At 36.0% G+C, this 25,024-nt stretch overlaps 1 protein-coding gene across 1 annotated transcript; it reads left to right on the forward strand.

Moving 5' to 3' along the window:
• Positions 1-47: 47 nt before the first annotated feature.
• Positions 48-17,374, forward strand: ccnb3 (cyclin B3). Its single transcript, XM_056461266.1, has 12 exons — positions 48-190; positions 429-528; positions 613-693; positions 2,655-2,752; positions 2,871-2,979; positions 5,466-5,564; positions 5,651-5,743; positions 5,847-5,984; positions 7,963-8,118; positions 10,378-10,527; positions 14,303-14,433; positions 16,978-17,374. Exons 2-12 carry the CDS (start codon positions 454-456, stop codon positions 17,042-17,044), a joined length of 1,197 nt encoding a protein of 398 aa, XP_056317241.1. The 5' UTR covers positions 48-190; positions 429-453; the 3' UTR covers positions 17,045-17,374.
• Positions 17,375-25,024: the final 7,650 nt, after the last annotated feature.

The raw sequence follows: 25,024 nt of genomic DNA on the forward strand, positions 1-25,024 counted from the left end.
TTGGTTTAGAGGGTAGTAGAGACAGCCAATCAGATCGCCGTGTGTGGATTTGGACGCATGCAGACTGTTGTGCAGTGTGTCTGTTTTAGCCTGGGCAGCGGTTCATTGTGCTTTTCGTGAATGTATTGCACATTATTGTTCAAAATATTTCTTCTGCTTTAATTGAGGTTGTGCAGTGTGTCGTGAAAAGGTAAGCGCATTAACGAGTTTTGTAGTTCATCGTAAAACTAAACATTCGCACGCATGTTATTCTCGTTTAAATAACTTGTTGCTTCCTGCGATCAAAACAATTTTCCTCTCCATCTTTGTTTGAATGTTTAGAATCTTAGTCTGTGCTCTGATTGGGCTGTCTAATTAAAATGATGATTTTTGCATGTGATTATCGCTTTGATGCTCATTCATTCTTTGTGTCTTTTACATTTAAACAGGGTGAGACTGTGAAGGATCAGTAAAATGCCATTTTCAAAAGGAAAAAAGCCCACCACCAGTAAAATCCCAAAGCTTAACTCCAAAAAGCTTGAGAACCAGGTACACTGTGTGATTATATATAAATGAATTTTGATTTTTGCTTATTTATGGTTGTTGATCTTATCAATTCTTATCTCTGATCAGGATGGACCCCAGACCAAGCGTTCATCTTCTTCTCCTCAAGGGGCCCCTAAGAAAAGAACAGCCTTTGTGGACATTACTAATGTAAGGATTGCATTTCAAACGTTGATTTACACACATTTTATTTCACAAGCTGCTATCTTTATTACTCTTGTGTCATCTGACTAGGCTGTCACTCAGTGGGTTTTTTTGGCCCTTGGGTTTGATTCTAATGATGTCAAACCAGTAAGTGTTCAGCATCTGATTTGTAACTCCACTATCACCAGGAGTGTGCTAAAATTACGTAAATCAGCACAAATATTTGCATGTCTCGATTTTGACCTGAAATCTAGCCATGAGCCGGTATAAGATTCTGATGGTATGATAACCTTGGATAAAAATCTCATGGATTCATGGTATTGTGATTACTTCTCTAAAATAAGTTCTTTTTAAATGTCTGGGTAAAAAACCAAAAAAAAATTTTTACTCCTTTGAACACAAAATATTTTATTTTGAGAAACATTAAAAATATTTTGGAGCAGTAAACATGTCAGACTAAATAATTTAAATGAATATTTGACTTTTGCTGTCTTCATTAGTTTCAAAAACACAGATTTCTTTACAATTTAAAACAGCATTTTTTTTGGAGCTCTTTTTTTGCTGGAGATAATGTTGACCTAAAAAACAAAAGTAAATTAAAAAAAATCTTATGTATACCATAAGAACGGGATAGCAGAAAATTTTAAAACCTTTTCCAAATTGTGGTATACCTTGACATGGTTATCGTCCCATGCCTATTTGAAATCTCATTCATGTCAGAGAAGTAAATTACAGTGTACACAAAAGCAGGGGATCTCACCTTTTATTAACTCAGTTGTGCTCTTCGGTGGGTCTGGGTTTCCAGGTGAGGTGCTCTCACATGCAAATTGCAATGATGGCTGTATTCATCAGTATCTAACACCTTGAATTCGTTCTCTTTAAGTCTCAGATCAAACTTGAAGTTGCAGTGGGTGATTTGTCTTCAGAAACATTTTTTTGTTGTGCTGGTTGAAAGTCTCTTCACATTCCAATAGTAAAGATTAAGTGATCTAAATGTATTTTTGTATTCTGGGAAAGGCATAAGACAAAAAAAAATTTCATCCAAATAAATTGTTGGGCAGACAATTCCCATAATTCTGATAAGTAGCCCAAACTGTCGGTCAGATCTGCCAATGCGCCTGCAGATCTGCCAATGCGCCTGCACATGCGCTGTGGACATAAGTCACAGCGGTAAAACAAATGCTGAATCAAAACTTTGAAATGACTATTGTCAGGTACATTTTACAGCATCGATAATGTTTTTTTTTTTTTTTTTTTAATTTAGTTTAACAACAAAACTTAAGTAAATAGAGCTAATCCGCCTAACCTGCTTTACTGAGCTGAAGTTGGTTTTATGTTCACATTGGTTCGTTTTTGAACAATGGCCACATGTGACGCGCTTCCTATATTGTTTACCATGCTACTCTATTTTCTTTACTCACGCTAATATTCGGTCTGAAATTGCATGCAAGTATGGCTAATTCCTGCTCATCGCTGGCCAATCACCAAGCATACAGTAGCCACTTTAGGACAAAGTGTGAAAGAGTGAGACTAGCGATCCTTGTGTGCATGAAATATTGCACATTATGTGCAAGTTTTGCTTGCTAACTACAGAACTGAAAACATGCTAGATATAATACAGTTTTCATTGGTAATTGTAGTATTATAAAGTACTATAAAGTTTTCTAACTGGCGAATGACATGATCTAGTGGGTTGTCTACAATTATCTTTAAGGTGCACGTTCATGATTTCAGGAGGCGTGGCTTCGGATGGCAGGGGATGGACTGTGTTTGAAAGATATTATGCTAACCGGTTAGCGTTTAGGCAGATCACGTACTGCACGTTAAATTAAATGAGTCAGTGTGATTTGTACTTAGGATTTACTGGCTTAAAACAAGTTATAGTGTTGTTTTTAATTGACATGTAGGAAGATTTGTGTAATTTCCTTCGTGAAAATAACTCTTAAAAAACTTATTTTTTTCTAAAGGCGCACAAGATTGAGCTGTGCAACCCCATTAAAAAGAAAGATCCTGCCAAGAAGCTGCAGAAGACCTCAGTACTTTTGAAGAATGATGTCAACCTGAAGTAAATCATACTTTACTACTGTTTTATATTTACCACACCTTTTATTGGGGTGTTTAGAGAGTATGCTTTGAATTGATTGGCCCTGAATTTACAGATTGCTTATCTTTTACTCCTTAAGATCTGTAGTCAGTACAGAGGAGAGGTTGGAGGAGCTGAAGAATGTGGAGTCAGATATTGAGGAAACTTCTTGCAAAGATCCGATTCCTCCACATCTACTGCCTCCAGAGGTAAGGCCTTAAGGGCTAATCACACCAAATGTGCCTTTCAGTTCTGAACACGCAAGGCACATTGCATTGCCTGTTTGTTGACTTTAGAAAAGCAATGTGTTGCAAATTTTTTTATTTATTTGTATTTTTAAATACTTATTTTGTTGTTGTTGCCAGGCAACCACTGTATCAACAATCTGGTTGCTTTTGCACTAGGGCTGCACAATATATCGTTTCAGCATCGATATCACAATGTGCCTATCCGCAGTAGTCACATTGCAGGATATACAATGTTGAGTTAGCATTATAGTTTATTAATAATGTGTTATACCTGAAACCACAGGTCAAAACACATGAGATTTGTTGAGTCACTGCAGAATTGAACCACAACAGAGTGAAAGTTTGTCAATTGTATGTGTTTTAAGGGCTGTGACTGTGTGAGCATTTTAACAGTTTAAAGCATTCAGGCACAATAAGTTGTTCAACCTATAATAAAGATTATTGCGGTATTATTTACCATTTAATTATTCAATTTATCTACCTGAATACTGTTAACGCTGGTTTATACTTCTGCGTCAATCGATCACTGTTATCTATGATGCATGTCTTGCGTGTAGTCGTGCATCTATACTTCTGTATGCTGTTTGTGTTGCTCTACAATAACATTTCCGAAACGCTAGCTGGCAGTAGGTTATTTTATGTTCCTCTTTGTCGAGTTTCTTCGTGGATGTTTTGTTTTTCTGAACGTTACCTTAATAGGTATGTAATTCTGAGGCGGGAACCAGCGGACATGTAACAACTTTAATCATAAGGTAAACACGTGAAGGATGTCCAGATTGAAACTTTTGTTTTGTGATGTAAACACTTGTCCCGCCCCCACACTCGTCACGGCTACTAAGCTGACCAATCACAGAGCTTCCGCTAAGCGTCGTTGCGACATGTAGTTGCATTTTTTTGAGAGGTGCGCATCGGCCTCAGAGACTGCGAGGGCTATGCGACAGCACGAGGGCTGCCCCAGACCATACGTGTGCACTTGAGGCAGAAGTATAAATCAGCCTTTAGAACCATAAAGCACTGTTTATTTCACTGTAATCGTTGCTCCATTGTTTATTTATGACTGTAGTTTGTTTATTATATCTGTATAATAAATTATATAAAAATATATTTATATAAAATTATAAATAGGCCTACAAAACCATCCCAGTCAGTCCAAACTACTGACTTTGCAAATGCTATTTACCTCATCTGATGAAATTATATTTATATTGCAGAGAAAAAGACATTGCAATGTCAAGATTTTTCCAATATTTTGCAGACCTACTGGGCAGTAGAATATCATTTTAAAAAGATGTCTCTCATCGCAAAAAATGTCTGCTTATTGGGATCTGGATATTGTATATGTTCCCATGATGCCACAGTTGGTAAGCAAAATTAGGCCTCCTTCACTGCTTGATAGATTATTTTTACCACAGACTAATGGGATGGTTCACCCCAAAATAAAATCGTCATCATTAACTTAACCTTATGTCACTCCAAACTCTTTTGACCACGGAACAATAAAATATGGAAATGGCCCAATCTTATTAGGGAAATCATGCTTTTTTTTAATAAGATGTAAATGTAACTCTGGTATACCAAGAATGTATTTTTGAGGTTTCAGCTCAGAACACCTCACAGATGATTTGTTAAACCATACTTCAATTACCACTTTTTAGGTGGAGACAAAAACATTCATGTTTTCCTGTCTTTTTTTTAAATGCAAATGAACTTTCTATCCAGAAGAGGGCAGCGCCTTTACAGCTTGAGCCTCGGTTGCTCTAACACAGGGATGCCCAAACTCGATCCTGGAGGGCCGGTGTGCAGCAAAGTTTAGTTCCAACCCCAATCAGACTCAACTGGTCTAGCTATTTAAGCTCTTACTAGGCTTTTTAGAAACATCCGCGCAGGTGTGTTGAGGCAAGTTGGAGCTGAAATCTGCAGGTCATCAGCCTGATAGGGCCGAGATTGGGCACCTGTGCTCTAACAGCAACAAAAAACATCTATAAACATATTAAATTCTTACCAGTTTAAACCTCCATCCTTTTGTATGTTTTTCCTTTCTCATCCCCTTTGGCAGGAAAATCTTTAATTTGCAATATTATAAAGTGGAATAAAACTTAAACATGGTCTAGACCCTGACTGATATAGAGAATGACTTTGGGCTCTATAATTGGTATATTTATATTTTAATGCTTTTTTATTCTCAAACTGCTGAATGAGTCCCTAAAGGGGGCTAAAATTGTAAAGCTTATTAAAACCCTTTAAGAAAAAGCAGTTCACTGCCAAAAATAATTTTTTTTTTACTCCCAATTAATTCTAATTAAATTGAGGATCACAGTTTAAATCCTGCCTGCAGGGGCGTATTATTCTATTCTTTAATACTTCTGGGGTTATCAGCGGTCAGCTGGATTTCTCTCTTTGTTTACGGATTTAAAACCGCCAATATCTTTGTATCTGCCATTTTTCAGATCCCTCCAGAGTTTGACATCGATTCAGAGCACCTCAGCGACTCCAGCCATACATCAGAGTATGCCAAAGAGATTTTTGACTACCTCAAGAACAGAGAGGTTAGTTTAGCAATGGGTCCATCGATGATCTTGCATGCAGATGAACAGAAAATGTCAAAATAAGGCTTATTTCCTTTTATTTGCAGGAGAAATTTGTCTTGTGTGACTATATGGTTGATCAGCCAAATTTGAACACTAATATGAGAGCGATTCTGGTGGACTGGCTGGTTGAGGTCCAGGTAAGTTGATGTTTGACAGCTTCCAGGCATTCTGTTAAATGTTGTTGGCATTTAGTGGCGTAAGCACTGATGTGATTTCATTCTTGTTCTTTATATTCTGCAGGAGAATTTTGAGCTGAATCATGAGACGTTGTACCTGGCTGTAAAAGTGACAGATCATTATCTGGCCGTGAGCCAGACCAAACGAGAGGCTTTACAGCTCATTGGTTCCACTGCCATGCTCATTGCTTCTAAATTTGAGGTAAGACATATGCTCGCTTATGATGCCTGAAAGTCACTACTTTTGACTGACTCTTTTCTGGGCTTAACGGTACTTACTGAATGACTTGGTTTTTTGCATTCACACTTGAGCAACTTGATAAAATGCATTGCTTTTTAATGTCCAAATGCTGGTATGAGTATGTATATTTTCCACAATATTTTATCAGCTCTGTTTTTTGTGCTGAATATAGATACACAATAAATTTGGAATAATGAACTGACACTTAATGCATATTATTCTTTTTTTTTGAAAATAAATTATACATATATTATGCATAATTAGTAATTACAAGTTAAACTCTCTTTCGTTTTCTCCTATACTCAGAAATTGTTATTGTTCTTCTTTTGTATTTCTATCTAATTTTGCGCAACTATTTTTTGGCAGTTTTGTCAAATAAGTCAACATTCAAAACACCAATCTTCTACTGCAAAATAACACAATAAGTTGTATAAGTGTAGAAGATGCATTTTATTATTGCATTCATAAATATATGCACACTTTAAAAGTATGCAGACTTTCTCAGAAATTAACTCTGGGAGTTTTCCACATCCTTTTTCTTTGCAAGGACAATTTTTTAAATTGTATTTTTGGTTTTAATTATATTTACTTACATTTTAATCAATCAGAATTAATCAGCCAGATGTCAAAATACTGTAACGTGGTGTCTGTGGGGTCTTTAACGTAGTCAAAATTTGATAAATCATTTTAAATAAATCTAAAGCCCTTAAAAACTATTAAATCTTAATGCTATTTTAAAAGGTATTGCGTTTTGTATCATTTTTAATCATACAATGTATAGTTATATGCAGAATTTAATCTGCAAATATTGGGATGTTGTGTAGAAATCGATGAAAATCCTGCTAGATTTGATGTTACACTTACAGTTGTAACTAAGGAAACACCGTTATTACTGCTCTTGTATTGGCGCCACCTGCTGGAAGAGAGCGAATAAGCATTGTATGCAAAATCTTTTGTGTGGGTCTTGATGAAAGTGCAGTTGTTGCCTTTAATTTTAAACCACTTCAGATAGTTCAGCATGTGGTAGAGCTGATAAAATTAGCTTTATTGTGGTTCTCTTTCTTCTGAAGCTTTAGTCAGAGGTCTGGTGAATAATTATCTTGTTCTTCCTTCCCACTCTTCTGAACAATTAGTATTTGGTAAATATACTGTAAAATTTCAACAGTCTTACTGACTAAAACCTAAAGTTGACAATAAGGTCTTAAAATGTATGGAAAAAGTCTTCAATTTACCTTCGATTCCTGTATATGCCATATATAAACTTTTACTAATACCAGCAAGCTGTTTAAAATTGTGTTTATGTACTTTTAGGTTTGCAATAGTATTACAAATCATATTGTTGATTGTTTCTCTTGGTTTAGTAATGATGGTTGCCAGAGAATTTATTTAATTTATTCACTGGGATAAATTGAAGTTCAAAGGTGCTTGATTTAAAATGCATGGTGCTTTTAATAAGTCCTTGAATCAGCTGTTCATGAAATTGTAGGAACACTTTATTGTTTTATTCCATTTATTAAATTATAGCCCTGTATAAGTCTAAAATGTAATTCATAGAAGTCTCTAAAATGTCTTAAATTTAACTTGGTGAAACATGCAGAAACCCTGATCATGGCAGACAAAACTTATTAAAACTGTGGTTTTAAAATGGAAAAAAAAATACACAGCACTTGGAAAAATATTTGAAAAACAATTACAGTTTCACTAATAATTTTGTCTTCAATTGTAAATGATAAGTAATATGTTGATAGAGAATATTATTTTTCATATGATTAAAAAATACAAGAATGAAATGTTCTAAAATGCAGTTCTGTTATCTAACTGGACAATAAAAGTCATTAAACTGTATTTTAACATACCATGCACAATATACAGTACATGCTGTGAAGAGAATTCTGATTTGTCAGCTGTTACCCATCATCTCTGTGGCGTATTCTCACAGGAACGGGCTCCACCTTGTGTAGATGATTTCTTATATATTTGCGACGATGCCTACAAGCGATCCCAACTCATCTCGATGGAGATCAGCATCCTGCAGGCGCTGAACTTTGACATCAATATTCCAGTTCCATACCGTTTCCTTCGCCGCTATGCCAAGGTGAGAGACAACACACACACTCACTGCAGGGACAGGTGGAGCTCTGACACACAACAGGAAGAACATCAAGTGTATGTGTGTGTCAAAGTCAGAGAGAAAGACCATGCAGGGAAGCATGCATTGAATGTCTTTGCTTTTGTCAGGTGTGACCTGTTTGTTTCCTCTGTATTCCCTGAGGTGTGTGTGTGTGTGTGTGTGTGTGTGTGTGTGTGTGTGTGTGTGTGTGTGTGTGTGTGTGTGTGTGTGTGTGTGTGTGTGTGTGTGTGTGTGTGCGCGTGCGCGTGCGAGAGACCGGCTGTTATTGTTTGTTTCTGCTTACTGCTGTCAGATCCATTCTCGTTTTTAACAGTACCGATTTATACAAAACCAATTTTTTTTTACTTCCCAAGAATTCTGAATTATATAATTAGTGGAATAATCCTGATTTTTGAGTCATAAAATACAACATTCTGTATTATTCTGACAAATTTCCATTTCGAAAAAAAAAGCTCTAAATTCAAAACTTTTTTTATTTGGCTTTTTAACCTTCCTGTCGTGTTCGGGTCAAATCTGACCGATTTACAACTTAAATCCTGCATAACTATTGCGTTTTACATCTGATTGCCTCAAGGCCTTATGTTATCCTCCACACTATGCATTTGAACATATAAAAGTGATGATCACTTCTTTTATTGAATTTTGAGTGATTTAACCAAGCTTGTTACACCTGTGGTGTTCCCGGTCAAAAGTGACCGCCATAGGAAACGAATGGGTATCCAGACTATATTCATTCATCAGACAGAAAACATCCTCACACACACTACCCCAACTCACTCACTCACTCACTCAAAAATGTCTTTTGGAGGTAGACATCTCTTTTGCATGTTTATGTGCTGATCCTCCAGTCTGATCTCACAAGGAAACATAATTAACATTTTGTCAGTTTAGTGGCTAATTCATATGAGTTCAGTCGTACAAATTGTATGTTTTTTAAAAAGAGGCGTAGCACCCAACCCCACCCCTAAACCCAATCGTCATTGGGGATGAGCAAATTGTACAAAACTGTAGGAATAAGATTGTACAAATTCATATGGATTAGCTACTAAACCAATAAGCTATGAATTGCCATGAAAGTGTTTGATCCTCCAACGGGAGTCAACTTCCTGATAAAACAGTGTATCATATCTTCACACAGACTAGGTGTCTGTTATGTGAATCCATCTGTGTCTTTCTTTCCTTCCTTCCTTCCTTCCTTTCTCTGTTCAGCCAAACAAATATTTTATTATATTAGACCGTTATTATCTCACTCAAAAATTACCAAAGTATAACTAGTGCTAGTTCTGTGTCCATGCTCACTGTCTATACCCTCAGTCACTATTCCCTATTTTAGGACACTTGAAGGACTGAAAATTCGATCACTCAGAACACAGAAAAGATAGCATTTTGTTTGTGCTTTGCTGGTTGATAAATCATTCAGATAGATTCAAATGTCAATTTCGTTGGTCAGACCCTTTATTTCTCTGTTATTTTAGCGAGCTGGCTGTTAGTAATGAAACAGAGTATTTTGATTTCTGTCATCTATTGTTCAATTTGCAATACATTTTCAGCGCCTAATTTGACTTCATTGCAGTTATTTTATGTCTAATTCTGTAAATTCATGTTAAACACCACTTTGAGACATTGTTCACAACTAAAGAATGTCGAATAAAAATTTGGTGGAGAAAAACGATTTTTGTGCTAATATAAGAGCAGTTAAAACAAACCAGGAACACTAAAGTAAGGGGCAGGATGTGAACACGACAGGAGGTTTAATAGAAATTTAATAAAAATTATTAGATTAATTTAGATTTAGATTTAAACTGGATAGAATTATAACCCCCCCTAATGTAAATTTCAAAGGGTCACTTAATTGTTTCTGTACCAGTGTTTAAGTTTAGTAGTTTTAGTCTTTTTCTGACTTGCATTTTACACTCCAGAAGATGTTTACATTTTAAACACTTTCCCGCTGTGGCTCACTGGAGCATTCCTTCAGTAATTGTGCACTGAATTGGCCAAGGACAAAAACCTGCTAAATCCTGTAAGGTTGAATGAGCTGTGTGTACATTTTCTGTAGGCTATAACTCTGCTACTGACAAGTGTTTTTTTTCTGTACACAGATAAAACTTTACCTCTCCTTTCTATGCGCTTCATTGTATTGACGTTTATTCTGGCTTGTGTATGTGTGTGTGTGTGTGTGTGTGTTTGAGATGTGGTGATCAATGTGCTCTTGTTTCCCGGCAGTGTGTGAATGCAGGTATGGACACACTGACTCTGGCGCGCTTCATTTGTGAGCTGAGTTTGCTGGAGATTGAGTTTGTGCCTGTAAGAGCGTCTTTACTGGCCTCTGCTTGTCTGCTCATCGCTCTGGTTACGAAGGATCTGGGAGGATGGGTATGTGTGTTTACCTTTCTGCTTTTTTATATATATATGCACAAGCACAGAGCTGCTGAATTATACAGTTTATTTTCACAAAACACCACTGTTTCTCAGTGATGCGCAGTGAGTTGAGCATTCCTGTGTGCTTTTCTGATAACATTAAGTGAGCTAAAGCTGAGCGACAGGTTTGTGATGAGCTACTGACTTCTAATTATGGATGCAAGTTTCACATTCTGACTTTCACACTGCATCCAAGTACTTGGTTGGATTGTTGTTTAAAGGAATTGTTCACCCACAAATGAATATTTGCTGCTTAAAGACTGGTTTATACTTCTGCGTCGAGTAATCGCCTTGACCTACTGCACCTGCCTTGCGCGTAGCCATGCATGTTGTTTGTGTTGCTCTGCAATAACACTTCTGAAACGGGAGCTTGCAGTAGGTTTTTATGTTCTTTATTGTCAAGTTTTTTTTTTTGTTGTTTTTTTTTGCCGGTGTTTGTTTTTTCTGAATGCTACTTTAATGTAGAAGTAGCTAAAACTCGCTCATTCAGAGGCGGGAACTAGTGGACGTGCAATATTAATCATAAGGTAAACACAAAACAAAAGTTGGATGGCACGTACAAAGGTAGAATGTCAATCAAAGTGTTTCTGCAGACTGTTTTAAAGAATGGTGATTATAAAAATTAATATATCTTTACCATTAGAGGCTGGCTATATTCACACAATGTTGCATCACAACTGTGTTTAAACCCCTTATAAAACTGATTTTTGCACGATAGGTCCTCTTTAATTTTAGATTTCTCTTGATGACATTCAGGCTTTGATTGCAGAGAATGTGGATTAAAGTTAGTGCTGTTAAAAATGATGTTCAGTTTCAATTGTTCTGCTTCATAACACATAAAATTTGTGTTGGTGATTTTTTTCGGCATATGCTTTTTTAGGCCAAAGTGCTGGCAGCCATCTAGCTACCAGCTTCCATTTTATACATCAAGGACCACGTTTTTAAAATATTTTTAAGATTCTTCTATTTAAAAAAAAGTTCACCTGTATCTTGGACCGCCTGAGGGTGAGGAAATTGACAGCAAATTAATTTGGGCTGGAATCATTTTAAACCTCATAATTTGATTCGAATGAATTATTGGGGTCATGATTTAATTAAAAATATGTTCTTGCTTTGATAAAGGTTTAAATTTGTTTCCAGATTGCTGTTTAATTTGACTTTTTTTCCATTAGATTGTAATAGGCAGGTCATGAAATTTTAAAGGTGCCGTGAAGTGCTTTGAAATGTGCATTTTTTTTATTTGATGTTTGACGTAATCTCAACTGAAAAATGAAGAGAGGTTAGGACAGGTTAGCTCCTCCCTGTGTAAAAACGAAATGCTATTGGCTGTTTTTTTATTACATTTTTGGTTAAGCTTAAGTACATCAAATGAATCACCAATAAAATTAAACCACAACTATCTCTTTAGTTTTAATTTCTAAATGTTCCAGCCCCTCCCCCCGAGAATCGTCAGTCCATAGCAATCAATCATTGGCTCCTGTAATAGAATGCTGCGACACTTCATTCGTTATATTGACCTTTACACTTTCCCCATTCAAAACTAAAGAGGGGCGTGTTGTGTATTCTATAGTCTTTGATAATATACAGTGCATCTGGAAAGTATTCATAGCGCTTCACTTTTTCCACATTTTTTTGTTACAGCCTTATTCCAAAACAGATTAAATTCATTTATTTCCTCCAAATTGTACACACAATACCCCATAATGACAATGTGAAAAGATTTGTTTAAATTGTTGCAAATTTATTAAAAATAAAAAACCTGAAAAATTACATGTACGTAGTTCAGTTGATTGGACATGATTTGAAAAGTCATACACCTGTCTATATAAGGTCCCAGGGTTGACAATGCATGTCAAAGCACAAACCAAGCATGAAGACAAAGTAATTGTCTGTAGACCTCCGATACCGGATTTTCTAGAGGCACAAGGCTGGTGAAGGTTACAGCAAAATTTCTGCTGCTCTAAAAGTTCCACTGAGCACAGTGGCCACCATCATCCGTAAGTGGAAGATGTTTGGAAGCACTAGGACTTTTCCTAGAGCTGGGCGGCCATCTAAGCTGAGTGATCGGGAGAGAAGGGCCTTTAGAGAACCCTTCAGTCAGGGAGGTAATCAATAACCCAATGGTCACTCTGTCTGAGCTCCAGCGTTCTTCTGTGGAGAGAGGAGAACCTTATAGAAGGACAACCATCTGTGCTGCAATCCACCAATCAGGCCTGTATGGTAGAGTGGCCAGACGGAAGCCACTACCCGAAATTTGCCAAAAGGCATCTGAAGGACTCTTAGACCATAAGAAACAAAATTCTCTGGTCTGATGAGAATAAATTTGAACTCTTTAGAGCGAATGCCAGACGTTACGTTTCGAGAAAACCAGGCACTGCTCATCACCAGGCTAATATCATCCCTACAGTGAAGCCTGGTGGTGGCAGCATCATACTGTTGGGATGTTTTTCAGCAACAGGAACTGGAAGACTAGTGAGGATAGAGGGAAATATGAATGCAGCAATGTACAGAGACATCCTGAATGAAAACCTGCTTCAGAGTGCTCTTGACCTCAGACTGGGGCGACGGTTCATTTTCCAGCAGGACAATCACCCAAAGCACACCACCACAATATCAGTGGAGTGGCTTCACAACAACGCAGTGAATGTCCTTGAGTGGCCCAGCCAGAGCCCACTCTGGCTCTAAATCCTGGATCTAAATCCTTTTGAACATCTCTGGAAAGATCTGAAAATGGCTGTACACCGTCACTTCCCATCCAACCTGATAGAGCTTGTGAGGTACTGCAAAGAGGAATGGGCAAAAAATCCCAAAGACAGGTGTGCCAAGCTTGTGGCATCATATTCAAACTTGACTTGAGGCTGTAATTGCTCCCAAAGGTGAGTCAACAAAGTATTGAACAAAGGCTGTGAATACTTATGTACATTGTGATGATTTTTTTTACATTTTTTTCCTGTTTTTTTTTTTTTTTTTTAAATAATTTTGCAACAATTAAAAAAAAACTTTCACATTGTCATTATGAGCTATTGTGTGTAGAATGTTGAGGAAATAAATGAATTTAATCCTTTTTGAAATAAGGCTGTAACATAAAAAATGTGGAAAAAGTGAAGCGCTATGAATACTTTCCAGATGCACTGTACACACAATGAATTATAAATAAACATCAGTGCAGAATCACCACAAACATGTCTTGACTTTCCTAGGTATTGTTTACAAACAAAGTGTCAGCAACAAATACTGGCCTGGCATACGTAAAACTGCATTTTTGGCTGTTGTGTGGATATCTATAAATTGAGGGAATTTTGAAAACTCTATTGTTTAAATTGAATATATAAACATTAGTGCATCAACATATCGCATAACTGAGCTACGGGCGTCCTGAGTTCGAATCCCGGCTCATTTATACCTTTCCAGTTTCCAATTTCCCCCATCTCTCCCAATTCACATTCTGTCAATATATCTACTGTCATATCAAAATAAAGGTAAAAATGCCCAAACAAACTTTAGGCAAAAAAAGTGCTTCAACAATCACACCCTCATTTCCATTTTCTCATGGTGTCGTTTCCTCCTTATACTCCATTATTGACAGCTTAAAGGCTTTTTCTTCTCACACCTTGAAATATTGGCAAGCATCTTGAAGTTACACACCGGTTGTTCAACACTCATTAGAATCCTCTGAGCTTCACAGAAATCCACGTGTGAAGGTATTGACTGATGTTTCTGTTGTTTCCAGACACAGTGTTTACAGTTTCACTCAGGATACAGTGCAGAGGATCTGGCGCCCGTGGTCAGAAAACTCCATCACATGCTCAGCAGCCCAGCGGACAGTAAACTCGCCGTCATCAGGAGCAAGTATGCACACAAGTAAGTCATCAGTGCACTTTTATATTGCATATTTTCTTCACAACAGCAGGTTCTTTGTGTCTGCAGGTATTTTGTGCTCATCCTTTACAACCTCAGGATTATTAAAGTATTATGACACATTACCAGCTGAAATAGGAAATAAAATAGAGGGTGGGTTTTTTTTCCGTACTTCTCCTTGCCATATTTTGCTTGTAGCAAACTAAAGATTGAAGAGAGTGGTTTATAGCCAAGCTGTCAAACTGACATTATCAGAGAAGGAATGCCATTTCATAGCGTTGGCAATTTTTCATATTTTGATAAAAGACAACATAGACCAACGAAATAGTTTTTTTTCCGTGGATTAACTTGCACCGATTAATGCCTTGCCTCAAAAATAGCAGAATGAGCTAACTAAACAAATAGTGATGAGTTTGATTCCATGGTGACTTAAAGTTTCTAGATGAACCATACTAAACCCTAAAAACTGAAAAGCTTTTCAAAACTAAAAGGCCCATATACAGATTGCTATAATTTTGTTATGTCTAGAAAATAATTTATCAAAGTCATTAAAATACTCTTTGAACAATAGATCTTTTGCTGAGTGTGTTTATGGTCAAATATAGTTATAATGATATTTATACATGATTGAACTAGTGTGCAACCTAAGCAAAACTAATTCGATATATATATTTTTAATTTGGTTTTGTAGTTCTGACCCAAACAAATATTTGTTGCATTTTTTTTAAATCGTTTAAGTTGTTTTGATTTACTATATAAAACCAATGGATATTAATAATGCATTTATTGGGTAAAATTGCTACTTTTTACTGTCATTCAATGGGTTTCTGGTCATTGTCAATGCACTGTCACTTTAATTGAGCGTGAGCAGTGCTGGCAAAAATAGACCCAGCGCAGAAATGATTGCGGTACTGCTGCTTCAGTGGTGCTTGCGCTCCGCACTGATGTGCTGCTTCTGTGTGCGATTGGAAAGCTCTAATCTGTTAACATGGATGCTGGAAAAAACACGTGCGGCTCATTCTCTGCTCCACTCTTTCTCATTCGCTCACACGTGGTGAGAAAGTGGCAATAATAGTAGTAGTGAATTTTTCACAGTGCTGAATATTTTACAGTTGATTTTTATTCAGCTGATTATGTCTTCATTTTATTTTTAATACAATTACATGTTCAAAGTTCTGTTTGTTTAAACCAAAAGTTACTTGCAGTGCTGTTTTTGTAATAAATAGAAAGCAAATTATATTTGTCTCTTTCCCTTATCGGCTGATCTGAATAATGGTCCGGTTTGTGACTAAAAAACCCATAAGGTGATCCGAACCATGAGTTTTGTGTTCTGTCACACCAATAATATTTTCAAATTTTGTTGCTTTTTTTTAATTTAATTGTAAAACATGATTAACAAGACATTTTATTGTTCTCAGTTATTTTTTAAATCAGTTGGTTGTGTGGTTGTGTTTTTAATAAATTATATGAGGAAACTTTCAAAAACTCTTTAAACTATTTCAAGAGTTCACACTTAGATATTGCTTGATGCTATTAGCAGGTTTGGCATGCTGTCCCGGGAGGGCTCCCGCCTGGTCAATAGAGCATGTAAGGGGCGTACGATATCAGGTGGTTCTCGAGAGCTCCCCGTGGTAAAGGAGGAAAGGGGGAGAAGGGGTGGATGGGGGGTTTCTTCGGACGCGAAGATAAGGGAGTGGTTTTTGGCTAGGCTACTTAAAGTGAGTGTGGATTAATCTGATTGGCTAGCTAATGATTGTAGATGAGAGACCAGCTGCAGTCGATTATATCACGTGCTCCTCTCGAAATTAGTTTCTGAAACTTCACATAGTACCAGTTGTGTTTATTGTTTGAACATTTTTCAGATCTTTAAAAATATGCAAAAACCTTTGAACTTTAGTTTGAACAAAATGTAATTTGTTTTAAAAGTTAGCAGCCACGGAAGGTCATTTGCCAGTAAAACATATGCCAGAGTCATTCTGCTGTGGGGACCCGTGATAAAACATAGAATAAACCAAAAGAAAGTGAATGAAAGGGAGAACCTGGTACATTTATGTATACCATTTTAATAGTTATATTTATTTCACCTTCAAACACTATACAGCAATCTTTATGAAAATGTCTTATTTCTAATATGCCATTCAAATACATTTAAACTGTAAGACTTCTGCTGTGTGGGTTAATGGTCTCAACATTATCATCTACTGTTTTAAAAGTTTACACCACGTTTGACTGTTTTGATATATAAATCATGTGTATTTAAAGTTCCGGGCCTTGCGGAGAAAGCATTTGGGGCAAATTATACTTTGGTTGAAAGGTTTAGTGAAATTCATGTGGAAAATAAATTGCTTATCAGAGTCGGCGCATGTCTGCCGTGTTGTTTTGAAGCTCTTCCCAAACCTGATTGGCATTTTGACGTGTTGTTTAATGTTATGCCTGCCTGAAGCAGATTGAAAGCATTTGACTAATGAAGCAGTTTGATTGTATTCAACTTTTTGTAGATTATGGTGTTTAAGTTTATTTATATATTTTCTCACTTATTATTTACAGGGTTTTCTTTGAAGTTGCATTGATCCCCACAGTGAATCTGGAGAAGCTAGAAGGGTTTTTGAAGTGAGCTGAAGAAAATGTCATTTTTCAGACAATGTAAATAATTCTATTTAACTTTATATTTTAATCTTTTGAAATAAAGTGTTTATGTGTGTAAATCTACTTAAGGTATATGCATGTTTTCCACTGTAAATTTGGTTGCTTTTACAAACCATGTAATTCTCCTTGTAAATGTAAAAAAAAAAAAAAAATCAGCTGACCAAAAAACACAAGCCAGTCGTTTTAAGAATATATTAGGTCATTTAGATTTGTTTTGTTATTGAAGGTTGTTACTAAAATGGCATTTTAATGCTTATTCTTGTATATATGTTTTTGTCTACTTTGTATATTTCGATGTACCGATTCAATTACTGTGTTTTTTAAAACACTATGGTTGATTAAAAAAAGTTATTTTGCATATTTTCCTGATTCTTGTATTTCATTTAGCTGCCTTTTTCACATTTAAAAGGTTAGTTCACATCATTTATTCTCAAGCTCATTCACATTTTTTTAATCCAAATGAAATTTGTTCATTTTTCGCAATTAAAAACATTTAAAAAGTTAATTAAAGAGACAAAAAAAATCTGTAAATCTATATGAATTTAAAGAAAATGTTTTTTTTTTTTAATTTTTAATTTTTTTTTTTTTTTTTTTTTTTTTTTTTTTGCTTGCCAGTCGGCATGTTCTACAAAAACCAGTGAGGTTTTTTTATTGGGTGCCAAATTGTTAAAATCCACCCAAATCTTATTTATTTTTAATATTTTTATTTTACTCAGAGCTTCTTTTTTTTTACATTTGGATATACACTACCAGACAAAAGTCTTGTTGTTGATTCCAGTTGTTAAAGCACAAATAATAACTTGACTTCTTGTTGATCATTTGGAAAAGTGGCAGAAGGTAGTTTTTTTTTAAAACCGATTAATCACCTGTTGAACTGTATCCCAATTATCACAAATCCTGTAGAAGACATTTTGGAACCTGCATGGACCCAAGGTTCTTACAGAAAGCAGTCAAGTTTAAAGGGAATTTCATGGTTTGGGGTTACATTCCGTATTATGGCATGCGAGAGATCTGCAGAGTGAATGGCTGCCCATTACAGCTGCCCATTACATTACAAACAACAGGAGAGGTCAGATTCTTCAATATGATAACGCTCCTCCTCATACTTCAGCCCCCACATCAAAGTTCCTGAAATGAAAGAAGGTCAAGGTGCTCCAGGATTGGCCAGCCTAGTCACTAGATATAAACATTATTGAGCATGTCTGGGGTGAAATGGAGAAGGCATTGAAAATGAATCCGAAGAATCTTGATGGAATTTGGGAGTCCTGCAAGAGCGCTTTCTTTGCCATTCCAGATAACTTTATTAATAAGTTATTTGAGTCATTGCAGAGATGTATGGATGCAGTCCTCCAAGCTCATGGGAGTCATACACAATATTAATTCTTTTTCCACTACACCATGACTTAATATTCTATACTGTACATTATGTCTGTTAAGTGACAAGACTTTTTGTCTTAGCAAAGACCTTACTGTCCTAATTCAAAATCAAGGCATGATCATATTTTATTGTGGTAAAATAAGCATAATCTAGATGCCTTTGCCTTTTATATTAGCCACTTCTGATACCAAATGATCAACTAGAAGTCAGGTTATTATTTATTGTTCCTAAAACTTGGGTAGGCGACAAGACTTTTGTCAGGTAGTGTACAATAATCTGTAAATAACATTAGTAACTCAAAGATTTTGAGAATGTTATTTAAACTAATAAAATAAACATTTGTTTGTAATCAAAGTAAAATCTGATAATACAGATCTGTTGCTTTTCAATTGCTAATCTAGCAGGGCATTTATCTCGTAGCGCATTCTCTGGTACCCAATCTTTTATTTATTTACTTTTTACTTCTCATAACTATACAGATGAGTCTGTGAGAATGGTACATTTGACACCTTAAGTTTTCAAGTTTACTATGTTAGTATTTTTATTTTATTATGTACATTTTCCTATTTTTCTTCATGTTCTCTCAAAGATTTTCTCTTCTTTAGAACTATTCTAGACTCTATATTAAGTTGGCCTTAATAGAAATATATATTCTACCCATTAACTCCATGTCTCATTAAATTCCTCAGAATTCCTCAGACTACAGAAGGTTCAATGTTTGCCTTTTCATCTTGTAGATTTCAAAAAACTATTTTGAACCAGTCACTAATTTGTGGTATGTTGAATTGTAATCATTTTCTGGTTACATCCTTTTTACAGGCTGGTAAAAATCTGTTTTTCTTATAACAGGATTTGTGAAACCCAAATATGAATTCAGTTGGGATATGTATTATATTTTCTAAGCACTTCTTAAATTTCTTGCCAGTACACCTACATGAACATTTCTAGAATATATTTGTATGCTTCGCTTCATTAAAGCCACATAATTTCCAACTTGTTTCTAACCTGTTTGACTTTCTTGAGTCGAACACAAAAGAAGATATCCTGAAAAATGTTGGAAACCTGTAACCATTGACTTCCAAAGTATTTGTTTTTCCCAATCAATGGTCAGCTTTCTTTAGAATATATATTTTAATGATCAACAAAGGTTTGGAACCGCTGTGTACATTTTTATTTTGGGGTGAAAAATCTCTTTAAAGGTGCAGTAGATGATTGTCTTCAGAAACATTTTTTGTTGTGCTGGTTGAAAGTCTCTTCACATTCCAATAGTAATGATTAAAGTAAATGATCTAAATGTGTTTATATGTATTTTTATATTCTGGGTAAGGCATTAAACAAAAAAAATTTCATCCAATTAAATATTGTCGGGCCGACATCTCCCATAATTCCGATAAATAGCCCAAACTGTCTGTCAACAAATGTAGATTTAGCCTTCTGCGCATCTCTGTTCACGCATATCCGCCATTAGCGCGTGCACGCCTGCATGAGCGCCGCCCGTTCACGACACGGGCACACAAGACAGCCGCAGTAAAATCAACTGCTAAATTGAAACTTTTAAAAATCCTGACTCAATATTGGAGTTACTTTTGCACGCTGGAGGAAGGATGACACCATGGCTGAAGTATGCTAGACAGGCCAGAGTCACGGTGGCAGGCCAGATTGACCGTCAGGCCACCGGGAAATGTCCCAGTGCTCCCTATGGCCAGTCCGCCCCTGATTTAAACTCTTTTAGTCCCTCAATGCTGATGTAGATTGTGTTGTTATGAATGGGTTATATGCACAGAAGTGTTGTTCAGCCACTGAAATCTTCCAGTGAAAGATTGATTTGACTATTTTCAGTTTCATAAGGGACCTTTTACAGCATCGATAATGTAGATTTTTATTTAGTTTAACAACAAAACATCAGTAAACAGCGCTGTTCTGTTTATCCTGCTTTATTGAGCTGAAGTTGCTTTTATATTCACATTGGTTCATTTTTGAACAACGACAACCTCCCTATACTGTTTACCATGCTACTCTGAATATTTGGTCTGAAATAGCATGTAAGTGTGGCTTAGTAATAAGTGTAATTCCTGCACACCGCCGGCCAAACACTAACTATATTTCTAACTGGTGAATAAGATGAGGGTGGTCTGCTGTCATGTTGCGGTGCACGTATTTGCAATTTCAGGAGGGATGGCTTTGAAACAGTCCCTCCCCTGCCGTCCTAGATAATATGCTAACCCTGTTAGCATTTTGGCAGATCACCTACTGGTCCTTTAAGCTTTTGTTTATGTTCATAAAAGAGCATAAAAAGGGATAGTTCACCCAAAAATGACCATTTACTCTCCAAAGGTTTGCATCGGTTCCAAATATTTTTCATTTTCTTTCTTCTGTCAAACACAAAAGACGACATTTTGAAGACTTCCATAGCAAGAAACACAAATACTATGAAACTCAGTGGTTACAGGTTTCCAACATTTTTTAAAATATCTTCTTTTGAGTTTAAATAGTGAGTCAGTGATGACAGAATTTTATTTTTTTGGGTGAATTCTTTCTTTGAATGAAATCTGTTCATCATATGAAGTGATTCTCTCTTTAAAAGACTGATTATACCACTTAATTCATGTAGATACATTTTTTAATCAATCATTTTAAAGCATTAGAGTTTCGAGTAATTAAACAAGCAACAGAAACCTCAGATTTGACCTAAAGCATGTTGAGTACACAAGGAAAGAATGATTATTTTGGGTGAACTAACCTCAACATTTCACAGTTTAACCAGTAGGAGGCCTCGTGTTCCAGATCCTCCTTCATCATCAACATCGATCATGTGTGTCTGCATTCAACTGCATGTCTTTCCAACTTCACTCAATCATTGTGCCTATAGGAAATAACAAATAACCTCGATCGCACTCATCCCCGGTGATTATTGAATGTAGGAAACCACTCTTGTTTATCTGAGGAGATTGTCTGGCGATTCTGATGTCCAAACAGCCTCTGTGACGTCTGCTGGTCGCTTTTGGATGCAGCTCGAGTCACAGCTGTGAGTCTGGCCAATCCATCACGGCCAACGGCGAATAACAAACCTCTCGGACCTGCTTCTGTTTGCTCTTTTTTTTTTTCTCCTGCGATCTCTTAGTTACATGTGTGCTTTAGAAGTGGATTGAAAGGGGGGAAGACGGTCTTTGATTAGCATAAGTCTTCTTGACTTGCTCATTGGGATGGCAGAATGCTGATTGCTTGTCCTCTGGGCTTTAAAGGCCAATGTTTCTAATCCTTGTTGTTGTATTCCACTCATTGATGTTTGTATGTTTAGGTCCCAAATGGCATGTTTCTGTGCACATTGCTATCGGCGGTCAGCCGAGAAGTCTGGAGTTCTGCCTTCACATGTTTAGGTCTATACGCTGTGATTCTGGGATCGACATGGAAATCTTGATAAGAAGTAGCAATGAATTTGTTTACAGCTAAAAAAATGGTAATTTGTAATCAGGGTGCTTAAAAATTTGTGGATAAATGTCTGTGTGACTCTATTATTTAAGATTAGAGGGCCAACACATAAATATATCTGACAGAGTGAAAATGGAGAAGCCATCTGTTGAGTAATGTATCAATCTATATGTGATATTCTGGCCTAAAACACATTTTGGTTTTAATGAATGATAATATCTGTGTTCTTCTTGAAGATAATAAAAAAAAAAGAGTTAAAAGGGGAGAGAACAACGAGAGCTGTCAGAATAGAGCTAATCAATATTCACGACCGGTCCAAATATGGTCAATATGTAGCTTCTGATTATAGGGGTAATTTATGGAGTAATAAATGAGCATATAAAACAATTTCTGAAAATGTTTTGAACTTACCTAAAACACATACCTATGTAGATATCAGAGAACAATTAAATTTATTTAAACATTCATGTTTTTGAAAGAATTGAAAACAATAGTGTGGACATGGAGTAGTTTTCAAATTGATCCAGATTAGTGTCGACAGATTAACCTAAAGAAATAAAAAATATTTTTTTGTGATTCACAATTTAGACATTTTTCAATGGCCACTTTCAGAGACAAAAAACACAAGTTAATGGATATTGACAATGCATTGAAATATGAAACAAATTATTTAAAGTATTACCAAAGTGATAGTTCAAACAAAAACCTAAATTTACTCACACTCAAGTGGTTCTAAACTTTTAAGAACTTATGTCTTCTGTTGAAAACATAAATAAATGCATAAAATAAAATGTAACCACAAAAGTACTATGAAAGTCAATGGATATTTTTTCAGTTTCAGCTTTTTCTTTTTTTGTGTGTTCAACAACAAAAAAGAAATTGAAACAGAACAATTTTCATTTTTGGGTGAACTATGCCTTTAAACACATGGATATTCACAAGCTGTGTACAAGCTACACAAGCTCAATGAAAAGTCAAATAAAATGTGCATGTCTTTCTGTGGTGTGTCAAATATTATATGTACAACCACAAATCAGAAAAATTTGGGACAGTATGGAAAACACAAATAAAAACAGAAAGTAATTTCTGAATTTACTTTGACTTGTATGTCATTGTAGACAATACAACGAACATTATTTAATGTGTTCCTCATGATTTTTATTGTTTTTTTTTTTCCAAAATAAACACATTTCAATTTTGGTTCTTGCAACACATTTCAAAAAAGTTGGAACAGTAAACCATTTACCACTTTGTAATGTTGACATTTCACAACACTTAAAAGATGTTTAATGACTGAAGACACCAAATGATGAAGTGTTTAGGTGTAATTTTGTTCCATTCTTCCTGCAAACAAGTCTCAATCTGGGCAACAGTACGGGGTCCTCATTCTCGAATTTCACGCTTCAAAATGCACCACACATTCTCTATTGGAAACAGGTCAGGACTGCAGACAGGCCAGTCAAGTACCTGTATCCTCTTCCTCTACAACCAGGGCTTTGTAATGTGTGCAGAATGTGGTTTTGCATTGTCTTGTTGAAATATGCATGGGCATCCCTGGAAAAGAAGACAGCATATTGTGCTGTCTATATACTTTTCAGAATTAATGGTTCCATCACAGAAGTCCAAGTTACTTTTGCCAAGGACACTGACATGACCATAACAGACCCTGGCTTTTGCATTTTTTTCTGCATGATCCTTTTCTTCTTTGGTCCGGAACACACAACGTCCATTTCTCCCAAAAATACCTGAAACACTGATTCATCTGACCACAGTACATGTTTCCACTGTGTGATGGTCCATCCCAGATGTCTCAGAGCTCAGAGAAGTCAACGGCACTTCTGGACACTGTTAACGTAGGGCTTCCTTTTGGCACAGTACAGTTTTAACTGGCATTTGTGGACGTAACTACTTATTGTCGTACTTGACAAAGGTTTGCTAAAGTAGTCCCAAACCCATGTCTATAGAAAAATGATGATTCTTGATGCAGTGCCAGCCGAGGGATCGGCGATCATGGTAGTTTAGTTTAGGCTTGTTCTCTTGTCCTTTATGAAACTTAAATTACTCCAGATTCCTTGAATTTTTAATTATGTTATGCACTGTTGAAGGTGAAATATCCAAATGTCTTCCTATCTTTCTTTGAGAAACGTTGAAAACGTAAACATTTCATTAATTTTTTTCATGTATTTGTTGACAAACTTGCAATCATCAGCCTATCTTTGCTCCTAAAGAACTAGACCTTTCTTGGATGCTGCTTTTGTACTAAATCATAATTACAATCACCTGTTGACATCACCTGTTTTAACATTTACCTGAATACGAGCCCTAAATTGCCCTAATTTTTTTGGAATGAGTTACAGGAACAAAAAAATAGGAATGTGTTTTTTTTTTAAAAACAAAACAAAAAACAATAATAATCACGAGGAACGCATTAAGTAATGTTTGTTGAATTGTCTGCAATGAAATACAAGTCAAAGTAAATTTAGAAATCTTTTTTTATTTGCATTTTCCATACGGTGCCAACTTTTTCTGATTTGGGGTTGTAATATTAAACCAAATTATAAAGCTACATATGTCTTGGAAAGCCAGAGGGTGAAGAAATTAACAGCAAGTTTTCATTTTTGCATGATCTATCCCTTTAAGCGCAGACATTTATCTCAATGTATTATGTGAAAAATTTAAGAGCATGAGGCTGCCTGTTAAAACAGTGGAATATCAAATAATTGCAATTTAGCTGACATGAATTTACACACGACAACCTCATGCTTTTTAGCTTGTTTTTGAACCAATTACTCTTGTGCAGCACATTGGTTTTCACCTCACACACGTTCAGCATGCAACCTCCTGTTTATCTATGCTGAAACAGACTTACAATATTTGAATATCATTTTTTGAACGGTTTTCCTGTCATTTTCTCACAGACTCCCAGGGCAATTGGGTTGCATCCATGATCGTTCCTCCCAAAGAATAAAAGCAAGAGCGCTGAGCCAGATATGCTGTTGAGCCAAACGCTTCATGAAGGATATTACCTCAAAAACATAGCAGAAGTGTTTACCTTAGCCAGCTAACTACAATTGAAAATTTATTAGTCAAGTTATGAGAGGCTATGCAGCTCTGATGGGGCACGTAAACATGGCAGTTACA

The sequence above is a fragment of the Danio aesculapii genome, chromosome 7 (assembly GCF_903798145.1).
Source record: "Danio aesculapii chromosome 7, fDanAes4.1, whole genome shotgun sequence".
Lineage (NCBI taxonomy): Eukaryota > Metazoa > Chordata > Actinopteri > Cypriniformes > Danionidae > Danio > Danio aesculapii.

Coding starts and splice junctions, on each gene's coding strand:
- ccnb3 (XM_056461266.1), top strand. CDS start 454: ATGCCATTTTCAAAAGGAAAAAAGCCCACCACCAGTAAAATCCCAAAG. Junction 8,119..10,377: donor TCCTTCGCCGCTATGCCAAG/GTGAGAGACAAC, acceptor GTTTCCCGGCAG/TGTGTGAATGCAGGTATGGA. Junction 10,528..14,302: donor CGAAGGATCTGGGAGGATGG/GTATGTGTGTTT, acceptor TGTTGTTTCCAG/ACACAGTGTTTACAGTTTCA.